The sequence below is a fragment of the Pezoporus wallicus genome, unplaced genomic scaffold (assembly GCF_028554395.1).
Source record: "Pezoporus wallicus isolate ANWC-B61680 ecotype Strahan unplaced genomic scaffold, APGP_CSIRO_Pwel_v1 contig_5069, whole genome shotgun sequence".
Lineage (NCBI taxonomy): Eukaryota > Metazoa > Chordata > Aves > Psittaciformes > Psittacidae > Pezoporus > Pezoporus wallicus.
This window is the reverse complement of record NW_026642361.1, coordinates 5,567,320-5,580,936: the sequence shown is the minus strand read 5'-3', so window position 1 is coordinate 5,580,936 and position 13,617 is coordinate 5,567,320. Positions and strand designations below refer to the sequence as shown.

General features: G+C 35.5%; 1 protein-coding gene across 16 annotated transcripts in view; it reads right to left on the bottom strand.

Annotated features, from left to right (window-relative positions):
• Positions 1–232: 232 nt before the first annotated feature.
• CAPS2 (calcyphosine 2) overlaps positions 233–13,617 on the bottom strand; it is a 31,163-nt gene continuing 17,778 nt past the window's right edge. For 11 of the 16 annotated variants that reach the window (XM_057429428.1, XM_057429429.1, XM_057429434.1 and 8 more), the window contains 9 exons: positions 12,578–12,652; positions 10,962–11,057; positions 10,758–10,869; positions 8,737–8,852; positions 5,425–5,498; positions 3,669–3,823; positions 3,306–3,425; positions 2,157–2,253; positions 233–832 (listed from right to left, as the gene is read on the bottom strand). In XM_057429428.1, the coding sequence (XP_057285411.1) occupies positions 657–832; positions 2,157–2,253; positions 3,306–3,425; positions 3,669–3,823; positions 5,425–5,498; positions 8,737–8,852; positions 10,758–10,869; positions 10,962–11,057; positions 12,578–12,652 (1,021 nt within the window). In that variant the 3' untranslated portion in view covers positions 233–656. The remainder of the gene's footprint in view (positions 833–2,156; positions 2,254–3,305; positions 3,426–3,668; positions 3,824–5,424; positions 5,499–8,736; positions 8,853–10,757; positions 10,870–10,961; positions 11,058–12,577; positions 12,653–13,617) is intronic. The other 5 variants (XM_057429424.1, XM_057429426.1, XM_057429427.1 and 2 more) reach the window with 5 other exon arrangements.

Sequence of the window (13,617 nt, the reverse complement as noted above, 5' to 3'; positions counted from 1 at the left end):
CTTTGGGATTCAATGCTGAGCTTCAGCTGCCTGACAAAGATGAAAAAATAAGGTCAAGATGGTCTACAGGCCAAAGGGCTAAACGGTGTCAACACTTCTGCCCTTTGAGTACTGCAGACATCCTCGAAATTGGAAAAGGATGACCTGCTCTCTTTCAAGCTAAGTACCAGCATAAGAAACAAGAAATGAGACAAAGTATGCTATAAGAGTAAACATATTACTTTTAAAGAAAAACCACCATTGATATTTATACAGTTAAATCTAAAGCTTTTCACAGTGCATCACTGTGAACTATTTTTTTTTTCCTACATATACCCCTTCCTGAATTTTAGTATTCTAATTTCTCCTTATTTAAAAATAGGCCACTTCATTCTAGTATCAAGTAAATTATGCCTTTTGGTATGGGAAACAGTCTTCATTATTTCCAATGAAAAGGAATGAACAGCATTTATAAATTTCAAAAGTGGTTAGCATGACTCAACGGACACTTTAAGAAACTTGCCATCTATTATTCTGAAAGCAGCTAAAATTTTCAGTGCCTGAAATCAGTTTAAGACACTAATTATGAAGAAACGCACATCAAGACTAAATCCTCCCTTATTTAGCTCACTCCTTATTTAAAAAATGCCTCTTCTTCACTTTTGTCATCTTCCACTCTAAATTCCCCAAGGGTTCCTTAAGATATTAACAAAATCATCATCATCCATGATTCCAATGCTTAATCCTTCATAGTAATCTTCAAACTCAGAATAGGACACTTCATTGGGGTTGCTGCAGGACTCCCCTAATGTTTCTAGAAATGATGATTTAATTTCTTCTTCTGTAGCTTTGCCTGTGAAAGTATAGTTTTCCGTTAAACACTCTTTCACAAACAGTGAACACATAGAATTTAGTATACTTCAGGCAAGAAACTTTCAAATTTTAGCTTGCAAATTATTATTTTTTTTTGAACTAATACTCTGATTTCAGAATTAAGTCATTGGCTCACTTAATACCAGCTGCAGAAATCCTCTTAATAGCACATCATAGCATTAACTATCAGCAGAAACATGAGGCTAATTTCAACTAATTATGAGATCGTGAAGATTTTTTCTTTCAAATGACTGCAAAAACTGAATAATGCATTTGTTAACTAGAATTTTAATTCTGAAATAATTCAAAAATTCTCGTTAAGAAAGTATATGTTTTATATGCTTTCTGAAACATGCATATGTTTCACATATAATACAAGTTCAAAGCACTAGGAAAAACTTAAGATGCAAGTTTACATTCAAAAAGTGTTCTGCAATTTATGTGTGTGTTCTAGCAGCTTAAAGATTATACTCAACATGATTTCATAGCATTGAGAAAAAGGAAAAAAGGGAAAAAATGTAGCTTTATAGTATTGGGAAAAATTTCATGCAGAACATCCCTATACCACTGTGTGTCTTCATTTGTTACCATTAAAATCACTGCCAATAGAAAACCCATCCATTCTTCTACAGATAAAACATGAAGGGTCAGGACACTAGTGAGACTTTCACAATGACAAGTTGGGTACACAGAGATGTTATTTTAGAAACTGGCATATAAATTTTTAAACTCCTACTTTTTTTCAATGGCAGAGTTTAAACATTTTTGAGAATCCTGAAAAAATAATGAAGAAACCAATATTTCGTCTGTAAAGGATGACAATCCTGTCCCAGAAATAAGTGAATTTATTCAGAAGAAACTGTAAGTGCTGAGCATATTCAGTGCCAGTTGGAAACCTTGCATATTTTGATGGAACACAGTAATATGAAAATGAAAGTATCCTCCTAAGTGAAAATTACTAGTATCATATGTGTCACTGATAACTTGCATATCCAAGCTGAGAAATAGCTGCTTAAATGAAATTCTACACATGTTGGGAAAGGAATTACTCTGCGTATATGCAGTATTTTCAGCTTGATAAAAAGCAAGTGTTAAAGCAGTATATATGTACTCCATTACTATTTATAGTCGTGTTCTAGACAGACACATTATAGGTCATCAGAGGAAAAAGGTTTTCCCTAACACCTCAAGTCTCAGCCAGTATGAAAACACTTTGTATTTGCAACCAGTTTCTGGATCTGGTATCTCTGCTAACAAGACGACTTCAGTAGTCACAGATTGTTGTTGTTGTTCATGTGAATTACCTGCCAACACTAGAGGATGCTTCTTTGCACAGTAACATTTTCTGATATCTACCATAGGCACACTCCCAGTTTTGTTGAAATCTAGTTTCATATAAGCCTAAAAAAGAAAGAAAAAAAAAAGTGGAAAAATGTAAAGATCAAATATACTTACTACCTAGCACACATTTTTAGATCTTGTGCAATGGATTATGTCAATTTACCAATTTTATGTAAGGCACCAGATACCAGAAAATTACGCTAGAATATGTAGCTTCATGATTATTTAATGTGAAAGCCTTTGAAATAAAATGTCCCCTCACCAACTCAAAAAAAACCTTTGTCTTCTCTCCAAAATTTCTAACTCATCTATAAAATCAGAAGCTTCTTCCCTTCTATCTTCTCCAATTAGAGATTCTTGCACCCTTCTGACAGAGGCCTCAACACAGCCTTTTCAGCACTGCTAACAGCAGCTTCATTTCAGTTTACTCAAATACACATTGCTCAGTACAGAAGGCTAGGAGAGTCAGATCCTCCATTATTAAAAGTATGAAAGAATGTGGCATTTTTCTTGATTTTGATATCCAGTCATTACTCTATTGGCTGGTTTGTAATCAAGTGTTTCATACTGCAAATGGCTCCACATTACATTATAGACATATAACAAGGGGCATTTCAAATACAAGAAGTCTCAGAAATATAATGACTACATTTGTCATTATGACTACATTCCTCAAAGGAGGAAAGTATTATTGCCTCCTATTTCAGACACTGAGGGGGAAAAAAAGTCTGCGTACAGATACAGTGATCTGCCAAAATAAGGAAACAGACTTTTGGAAGAGATATTTTCAGGGTGCCAGATGCTTTATACACTGCACCAAAATGTAAGAATACCACACATACGCATAAACTCAAAATAATACAGGAATCAATTCTAGAGTTTAGAATTAACTAATTCAATAATGAAACAGCATGCAGTACCTTAATCTAAATTTATTTTAATAAACTCATTGAAACCTTAAATAGTCAATTACTAGATGCACATAACGAACAGTAATGCAAAGGAATAATGCACAACAACAACAAAGAAAACAAACAACAAGAACATGAGTAACTAACTCCAAAGTTAAACTGCAAAGTATCTACAATTAGAATACCTGCAACAAAACTTACTTTTCTTACAAAAGCTTTTCTGTATTCATTCATTTCTCCAAATGCGGCACGAGTAAATTCTCCATAGTCGACTTTATCACTATTGCTGTCATCAAGAATAAGCCATAGGGATTCAAAGTCCTGCAATTTAAAAATATTTTGCCAAAGTTCTTCACTATGTCCTAGAATAAAACAATTGCTATAATATAAAATTACAGTATTACCACAAGAAAAGAACTGAATGCAGAAATGGCACTAGACCACAAGGGAGGGGGCAAACTTGGGAAAAACAGCTATTAAACCATAGACTTAAGCAAAGAAAATAAGTGATTCCATCAATATAAGTAAGATAATACTGGGGATCACAGTTTCAGCTAGACTTACCCCTTCAGGAATTTCCAAACGGAATAGTTTTAGAGCTTCTTTAAAGGCTGCCTGAGAGAGAAAACCATTTCTGTTCTTGTCTACTTGTCGGAAATACTTTCCTATGCCTGTTATAACCCGAACTCCTCTTTTACTTAGTGTCTCTCTGAGTATACCTGAAGATTTAGAGAAATAGAGGACACAACGTTTACCTGAAGTTAGCCACTTGCTATGGAGCTGATACAGAAGAAAACTGCAACTACTTATGATACTGCTGGCTAAAATTACATATCTATGCACCTAGGCTCATTCTTTTTGATGAGATAATGTCAGTTCAAAATTATCAGTTATTTAACATTTGAGTAGTAATCATATGAAGCAGCAGCAACATCTAACAAAACTTCTGAGATCACAGAAGAAATGGCTATCACCTTCTATATGCTCAGATTATAAAACTGCTTATTTCTGCTAGAACTCATTACATACCATGATTCAAAATACAATTTAGGAATACTACTTGGGTAATACAAACATGCCATTATGGGACACAGTTGCTCCTTCATTGTACAAACATGTTAAATACGGGAACAATAACAAATATAAGTAATTGTTCCAAAATTATACACAGAGAACTATTTCAATGACAGCCTTGTCAAAATCTTTAGATAGCAGGTTTTCTTTAAGGATATCAAAAGTTTCTCAGCATACTCTATTAACGTAAGTCATATGCTATTATCATATTTATCTTCAAATTACTCGTATCTACAATTATAAAGCAAAATAGGTGGGAGGGTGAAAGAAGGAAGATTTTTCCAGTGAGGTTCAAACTCAGACATATGTTAAAAGATGTCTTGAAGTATGTACCTGTAACTTTCTTGTAGACCACATCTGCAAACTTTTAATGTAATCAGATAATTAAGAAATCCATTTGTGTCTATTATGTGAGGGGAAAAAATGCACTAATTAAAAGATCAAACAATATCCCTGATTATTAGTCCAACAATTTTTCTAAAAGTAAATGTCCAAGCAGATTTTAGTGACCAAAGAATGTTTGCTTAAAACAGTTTAGCTAATGACAGTAAATAGTGGAGATTTTTACAAACTGGAAGCTGTTCAGTTTCACAGGTTTTGTTGCCCACAGGTTACAAAGGTAATACACACCACTGCATGAGCATCTTCCCATAATTTTAAACACAAAACTATGTCTTTGTCCTAAAGACTGTAGGTAGAATCCTGGTAACATTTATTTACATATTCCAAGCTATCCTACTCAATTATATTCACATATTTTAATAAGCATAATTAAACACTGTTTAAAAAAAAAAAAGAAAAAACAAAAAACACCAAAGAACAAAACTTACCAATGTGTAGAAATAATGGCCAAAAGAAATATCTGGCACAGAATTAACTGAAGAAATTAGAGTGTTTTTTAACTTAATGACACTTCAACACAGAATCAGTGTTATGTTTCAGCATTTTTTTTAGAGATTATGTCAATGCAGAGATTAATATTTTATTGATTACATTCATAATTATTCCGTAGTGAATCCACTACTGTTAGCCAGATTGTTTATTTAAAGAAAGAGAAAGGAGAAAATATTCTTATGATTGATTTATGCTGGTATCAGATTCTAACAATATTCTGTTAAATATCTATATTTTGTCCAATTTCATTTATGCTAGTAAAACCTTTATAACGTCAGTATCTCTCTTTGCATTGAGCTGTAAAGATAGAGATACAGAAATTAAGATTAAACGGGTCCTGGTAGACACAAACCTTGAATCTTCTTGAAAACTTTGCTGTCATCAACGACTTGCTGAGAACACTCTTGCTTGAATTCCATAGAAGCTCTGAAATAATAAAAATTAACATAGACTGGTGAAATTAAATGTAATATTACTGAATTCAAAACAACTGTAGTAAAAAGCATGCTAAATATTATATAGGTAGTTTAAGAATTAAATATAAGCATAGGATCCAATTCCTTGAGTTTGAGATGGCACACACAAGTCCTTGCTGAATAGCTGCAGATATGCAGATATTCCTTTCTGACAATATTGCATTCACAGCTCCTCTACTAATTCATTAATCGTGGATAATTCCTTCTGTGTCTAAAATCTCCAGAAATTTTACTTCAACATAGTCCTAATCTTCAACTCAGATCACTGGAAGAGTTTTTTAAAGCAACTGTATTTTCCTGTTGGTAACTAAATGGACATGAAGTAGCTACGATCTCTCTTCAGAAGATACATAGCAAGGGTGTCAACCACAAGCTGCATTAGTGTATTTTAGGTGTGATCTAGGAGTTATGGTTAAATTTTGTGTTTTGTCTGGCAAGTCCCCTACTGAGAAGGGCTTCCCAGAAGCCTCCATTAGAAATTATTGTAAAGGTTGATGAAAAAAAATTGTGGAAGAACAAAAAGAAAAAAGTCTTGCAATTATTTTATAGGAATTGGAAACCAAAGGGAAAAGAACTACCAGCTTTGAGCTGCTAGCTCATCAGTGCTTTGCCATGGACTACTCCTCTTTCTGCTTTCTGAGGCCAAAGACTTACCTCCCAGTTGTCTATTAAGACTTTTCATTCCCCCTTTGGGTACCTCCCATTATGAAGTCCCTAAAAGTTTGCCCATATCAAACCACCTAAACTGGAAAGTCAGCAACCACCTACAGCAGACACACTTGAACAAGAAGATTCATGGCTTGTGACAGCAAGGCATAGGTGTTCCTGAAAGCCTAAAACTGGCCTTCTGGACTGTACCTGGGTAGGATTCTTGGTAAGTACAGTAATGGAGATAACAGACAGACTTCACAGTCTGAAATTTAGTCACTGATGGAAAGAACACAAACTATAAAAAAAAAAAAACAAAAAACCCAACAATCTGTTCCTCCACAGGTAGCAGAAAAATCCAAAAAGACCAGTGAGCAGGTGGTCTTCCTGGAGCCTTAAGAGATTACACTGGATCAATTTCAAATTTCACAAGTATAAGATTAGCAACAAATGAAAGAAAAAGCTGTTTACCAGAACGACAGACTTCTGAGATGTAAAATGTCTTACATAAACCATCTGAAATTAAATTATATTGTGTTTTGCTTCGTGGAAACCTGGCATAAAGGGAACAATTAGCACTAAGCATCATACAACTAGGTATTTCTATAATCAATTAAATTTGAATTTACTGCTTTATGTACTGCTAGCTGACTATGGTTCCTTTGCAAAACTTTCAATGTAAAGGGACTTTAAAGTGAATATTATCATAATTGAGAACAAGGTTCATGTGTCTAAACACTTGCAGAAACAAAAGTAACAGTTAAGTTGTGCTAACATAAGTACTCTATCTACAAAAGATACTGAATGTATTTAACTGAGATTCTATTACTGCTGTTCCTCATCAAGAAGGGGTTGAAGCATCCAGTACCTGAGGAAAGGCCGAGAAAGCCAGAACTGTTTAGCCTGGAGAAGGATTGAGGGATCTTATCAGTGTATATAAGTACCTGACCAGAGGGCGTAAAGACAACTGAGAGGGGTTCTCCTCAGTGGAGCCCAGTGACAAGACCAGAGGCAATGGACACAAACTGAAACACAAGTGGTTTCCTCTGAACATCAGGAAACACTTCTGGACTGCAAGGGTGATTGAACACTGGAGTACATTTGCCCAAAGAAGTTACAGAGTCTCCATCCTTGGAGATATTTAAAAACAAAACTGGATGCTGCCCTGAGCAACCTGCTGTAGTAAACCCTGCTCTGAGCAGGGAGGTTGGACTTGATGCCCTCTTGGGGTCCCTTTGTATGATTCCATGATTTGATGAAAATTTCGACTTGTAACATCTGCTATTGGCTAACACTCCTCACCAAAAATTGAGTAATCAAGCTCTGACTATATTTCCAGCACTGTTAAATAACTGCCATATTCAAGCAACACAGTGTGACAAATTTTATACTGAGATTTTATTTGTACTACAAACCAGTACACTCACAGGAAAAGCCAGAAACCCCACAGAAAGATGCTTTATTCCCTAGACAGTTTACTTCAGTATACGTACTGAAATAATACCTTCAGACTTAACACATACTCAAAAGATTAACCATTCGCCTAATCATGGGAAAAAGAGACCCCCATCTTTCAAACTATGGAACAATATAATTTACTAAAACCTATTTTGAAAGAATAAGTGCAGAAATCCTGTCCCAGTGCCTGAAGTCTTCAACATGTGGCAACCATGTGGTTCTGAAAAAAAGAAAGGATAGGAAGGAGGAAAAAGAAAGTGAAAAAGAAAAAATAAAAAGCAAAACCTCCAATCTTTCCCCTGCCCTTGTTCAAACACTTGCATTATCATAAGAGGGCTGGTGCACCTCTCCTATGAAGAGAGGCTGAGAGAGTTAGGCTTTTTCAGCCTGGAGAAGGCTCAGGAGAGGCTTTTGAGTATCTAAAGGGGGCCTACAAGAAATCTGGAGCGGGACTTTTTACAGGGTCATGTAGGGACACGACAAGGGGTAATGGCTTTAAACTGAAAGATGGGAGATTTGGGTTAGATGTAAGGAAGAAATTCTTTACTGCGAGGGTGGTGAGACACTGGGACAAGTTGATCTGAGAATTTGTGGTGGCCCTATCCCTGAAAGTATTAAAGGCCAGGTTGAATGGGCCTTTGAGCAACCTGGTCTAGTGGTAGGTGTTCCTCCCCACCAGGGGGGGTTGAACTAGATGATCTTTAAGAACGCTTCCAACCAAAACCATTCTATGAGTGATACAAGCTTTTAACATAAGGTTCACGAAAGAGTCAATAATAATACTGTTGATGACAAAAAAAAGCATTTTCTCCCAAACACAGAATTTTAGGTCATCGCATAAGTTTCAGTATTTGCATATAAAAACATCTGACTTCAAGACAGTTTCATAATTCTTATTTTAAAATTAATCGTTATCATTCTACAAAATTACTGAATTACACTCATATATTACTAATGCCTCTAACAACAGCCTAAATATATTTTTCTTTAGCAATATGAGTAGTAAGATATTAGAAGCTCTTATTATAAAAAATGTTTTTGCTGAAGGAAGGAAAGGTAATTTGAAAACCAGCTGCACGCACTTTAGAGAATCCATAGCTGCTTCGTCAATACTTATCACACGAAGGGTGAAAATTGGCTTCTGTTTAACACTTTCTGGAAGGTTATGATCAGCACTTCGGAAAGTTAGGTTAGCTCCCTGTTGATAAAGCATACAACGATTTATAGAAAGATTGTGCATTTTATAAAATACGTTCTGCAAGACTTCCAAGCGATTGTTAAAAGCCTTGGTATGAAATGATGAAAAGGTGTAGCTAAGGTCAGTTAACCTTTTTAAAAGAGCTTTTCTAATACTAAATAAAAACAGCTGCAGGCTCCAAGATGACACATTATTCTCTAGGTACCAGTTTGTCTAGCAAGAGGGCCTACTGTTGCCTACTCTACAGATGAGAAAAAAGAGACTACAGATACCTCAGCCAGGCTCTACTTTTCAATTTTTACTTTTCCTTTCATCCTTATGAGATCTTGCTGGACCACAGAAGAGAGTCACAGAAGGTGCCACATTGATTCCATGACAGTGAAATTCTCTCAGACTAGAAGAAACCCTCTACAGTTACTTTCAATAGCTTAAAATCTTACTTGAGATAAACAACTGAAAAGTAGCCTTCCCAAAATTCAAATAATTCCTGCAATGCTTAACTATTACTCTTTAAAATTGCTGCATTTCATTAATAGATATTGAACAAAAATACGTTATTAGTAGAGTTCTATTACCCAATAAAGTCTCAGTATTAAAAATTCCTCTTCTCTCTTGAGGACAGAGGACACACACATTCTGTGAAGTTAAAGATGCATTTTGGTTTGGAAGAAGAGGGAAGAAGAGATAAAGAAAAGCAACAAACTGAATGCAAAAAATGCCAAGACTCAAAACCCCCCCCCCCAAAACAATAGCTGTAAGTAATATCCATGCAGGATTGCACTATGAACCCCCCAAAACTTATAAACTGGGAAAGAAACAGAGACACTGCTATTGTGCAAATGTCTCAACCATTTCTGCTTTGTGAGACATTTGTATATCTTAATGGCAGCCTAGAAACCCAATTTGCAGATATGGAGATTCAGAGGTATAACATCATCCCAAAGAGCTATCCAACTCAGTCACAATAATTTTCTTGATGCCTTTAAGACACAGCTTTATTCAGAACCTGCACATTTCCATCTGCAGGTTGCAAAAATACACGTGACAATTAAAAAAAAAAAAAACAAACCTTAAAACTTTAAAAAATAACTTCAACCTCCATACCATAAAGAAAGGAATCTATTACATCTTCAAAACTCTTATGCCATAGCCACATGTAAATAGTTAGGATTAGGCAGCTCATAAGTCAAAACACTCTAAAAAGTAATGCTTTCTTCGTTTACTTTCAATAGTTTTACTTTCAATACTTCATTCAAAAATGTTTTTTGCACTAAACTTAAGATTTGCAGGAGAATGTGGAGAACTCAGTGGAAACACTCTGTACTTGAGAAATTGCTCAAGTACTTATAAATCAGGAGCACTTAACCCACTACAGAAGTACCTCAGTACAGAAGATGCAGTATGATTTGTACTCAGTCATTAGACTAGCAGGTAGATGAAGTTAACCATTGTTTCAAAAGTTTTCTCTAAACAGCTGCTGCTAAACATTTTCAAAGTTTAGGTTAAAAACAGCCTTCAATTTCGTCGTGATTAAAAAATATTTAATCGTTGCCTCCTGTCAAAAATGCCAGCAGACCTTCCAAAGATTACTAATTTTTAACAAGTACTTTGGTCTACTTCAAAACTCCTCAAGTTGTTCATCTTTTGCCCCACAAAAGGTCTCCACTGTCTGCAGTCTTGTACCCTCTAGTGGGAAAATTGCAAACTACAGCTTAATATAAAACCAAAAATGTCTAAAACATGGGACAGCAAAACAATCCAGAACCCTGAAAATCCCTAATTTGAAAATGTAACGGAGGGAAAAACTTTAGGTCTTCCCTGAAACCTAAATCACAATTTTCAACTTGAATATCTAAATATTACTCCCAAATCCATAAGTTGCCTTACATGCAGCAGAACACTTACAATATAGAAGTCACTAAGATCATAAGCTTTTTCCTTCTTTTGTCCACGCTGATGCTGATAAACTCCCTTCTGAATGAAAGGCAAGGCATTTGTTCTGTGAAATAATTCAAAACTGCTATTAAACCAACTGAATTTATATAAGTTTCTTAGACACAGTGAAAAATGTTTTCGAAAGCCTTTAAAGAAAAAAGTAATTCATCCTACCTATTTTTTCCAAACTGCCGAAATTCATACACAGTAAGGGATCTGTCACATGCAAAGAAAAATCCAATCAACTCTCTACAAGCATCGCGACCATTTCTAGAAGGAAAATTGTAAAGCACCTTTATGTTTTTGCATCTATATAAATACAATTTAACCCAAATAAAAACAAATTTGTTTTGAAATATTAATTTAATTGCCAGTGTTGCATATTGTAAAATCTTCTTCTTTGACAGAGGTATCTGGCTATTTTCCCTAACCCACCATGGACTTCAACATCTGGATTTGGAGGCGTGTTTTAATGCAATATTCCATTCTCCATAATGTTAAAAACACTTTTCAAGGCTTCAGGCTTTAGTATACCAATGTAATTTTCACTTGTCAACTAAAGGATTACTTACACCAGGACTACTGCATTTACTGTGGCACATGAAGCTATGTGGCTGAATCCCCAGCTATGCCTAACAGCTATACAGCTCACTTCTTCAGAAAAATGCCACTTTCAGAGATGAAGAATTTTTATGGCACTGCTACTCAATTCAGAGCACTTTCAAAGATGTCCTAAACGTGAAAGTTTAATACATAAGGAGTTGCAAACAAGACACAAAGCCATCCTTTCCATTCACATCAGTTGCCACATACTAAGACAAGGCTATGCCCTGGATTTGGATGCAGTTGAGTTAATTTTCTTCCTAGTAGCTCATACCACTAATTTAATTTTCTTCCTAATGCTGTGGTTTGGCTTTGGTGTGAGAACAATGCTGATAACATACCACTGTTTTAGTTGTTGCTAAGTAGTCCTTACTCTGGATCAAGGACTTTTCAGTGTCTCATACTCTGCCATTGAGGAGGGACACAAGAAGCCAGGAGGGAGTAGAGACAGGACACCTGACCCAAACTAGTCAAAGGGGTATTCCATACCACAGCACATCATACCCAGCATATAAACCAGGGGGGGTGTTACCCAGAAAAGCAGATCACTGCTTGGGTCGGGCTAGGTATCAGTCAGTGGGTGGCGAATAATTGTATTGTGCATTACTTGTGTTTGTTGTTTTTTCCTTTTGCCCTTTTATTTTTATATTCTCTCCCCTTGTTACTTCCCTTACCAGTAGTAATAGTAGTTAGTATTAGTTACTGGACTGTTTTATCTCAACCCATGGGATTTACATTCTTTCAATTCTCCTTATCTCTGCCTGGGGCAGGGGCAGGGAAAGGGAGGGTGAGGGAGTGGCTGTGTGGTGCTGAGTTACCAGCTGAGCTTAAACCATGACAGGCTAAAATAATTTTTCATCAACTAAGGTGCAACAGCTAAGAGCACTATTTTAAACAGCCCCTGTGCTGTCCTACATGGAGCTATGGATATGATAGTAATGTAACATTATTTATGCATATCGATATTCTACAACAGGACTGTAAAGCCACTTTGTACCACCCATGTCAAAATTTGTATTATACACTTATGCATATATATATATATATATATACACACCCACACAGCACATACTTTTTTCTAAACACAGAGAACAGAAACATTTGGTGCAATTGATTAGTTCAGGAGAGTAAAGATCATCATTCATAAAATCATAGAATTGAAAAAGCTTCACAGAATTTTTGATTACCTCGATATAATCCTGCTATCAAAGCGTAACTTGTTAGAGAGCATGTTTTCAGTTAATCCTGATTTGGTCCGTATTCTGTCAAAATAATGCAGCATGTTAATGATACCTATGTGCTCACAGAGAAACCTTACATAAAAAGCAACTGTTTCAAAACAGCAAAAAATGTGAAATGCAGTATCCTTGGCAACTGGCTGAGATGATCTTACATAGTTGAATTAGAAAGCAATTCAGACTTGTAACGTGGAAGGTGTTCTGTAATTATATATTACGAGAGTACATTCAGAGAAGGCATAGATATGAATGGGATATTTTGTTTACACACATTTATATAAAGAATTAAACCTTTGCCACTCAGTGTATTTTGCACAAATACCAACTTGGGCTACTTTACCCACCTATATATTTTATACTGGACATATGACTAGCTCAAGACACAGAGATTTGTCCATGTGATGGATGTAAGAGATTGAGACTGGTTTTGTTGTCCGCTTTTTTTTTTTTTTTAAGAATACAAGGATGATGTTTATTGAGAAAGACTTTAGAGCAGGATGTTAAAATGTACAAAGTAGAGGTGTTTGCCTGCATGTTGAGAAGGATTAACACAACAAAACTCACACCTGCAGATTCCCTTTATCTTAACGATCACAGTATTTTCACAGTTTTCTTAAGCCCTTGGAATTACTGTTTCAATGCTCACAGGCCAGGAATGACATTTAAACGTCAATATAGCTAATTACTGCAGCAAAAAATCAAGACATGAAAGAAAAGTATGATTATATTGCAAAGATCTACATTAGCATTTAAGGATGCATATTTATGCAATTTTATGCACCTCAGAAAAGGAATCTCTAAAAGGGTATGACAAGATTGCAAGAATTCAACAGCTCAGAAAAGGCTGGCAAAACCCTGTGATGAACAATATCAACATAAGCTTAAGAATGTTCTCCCAGGTTTTATAAATCCTGTGAATCAATCATTACACACAGAGAATCCACGTGAAAAATCCCACTAGGCAATTATAAGTATGGGGAGGCTACAAA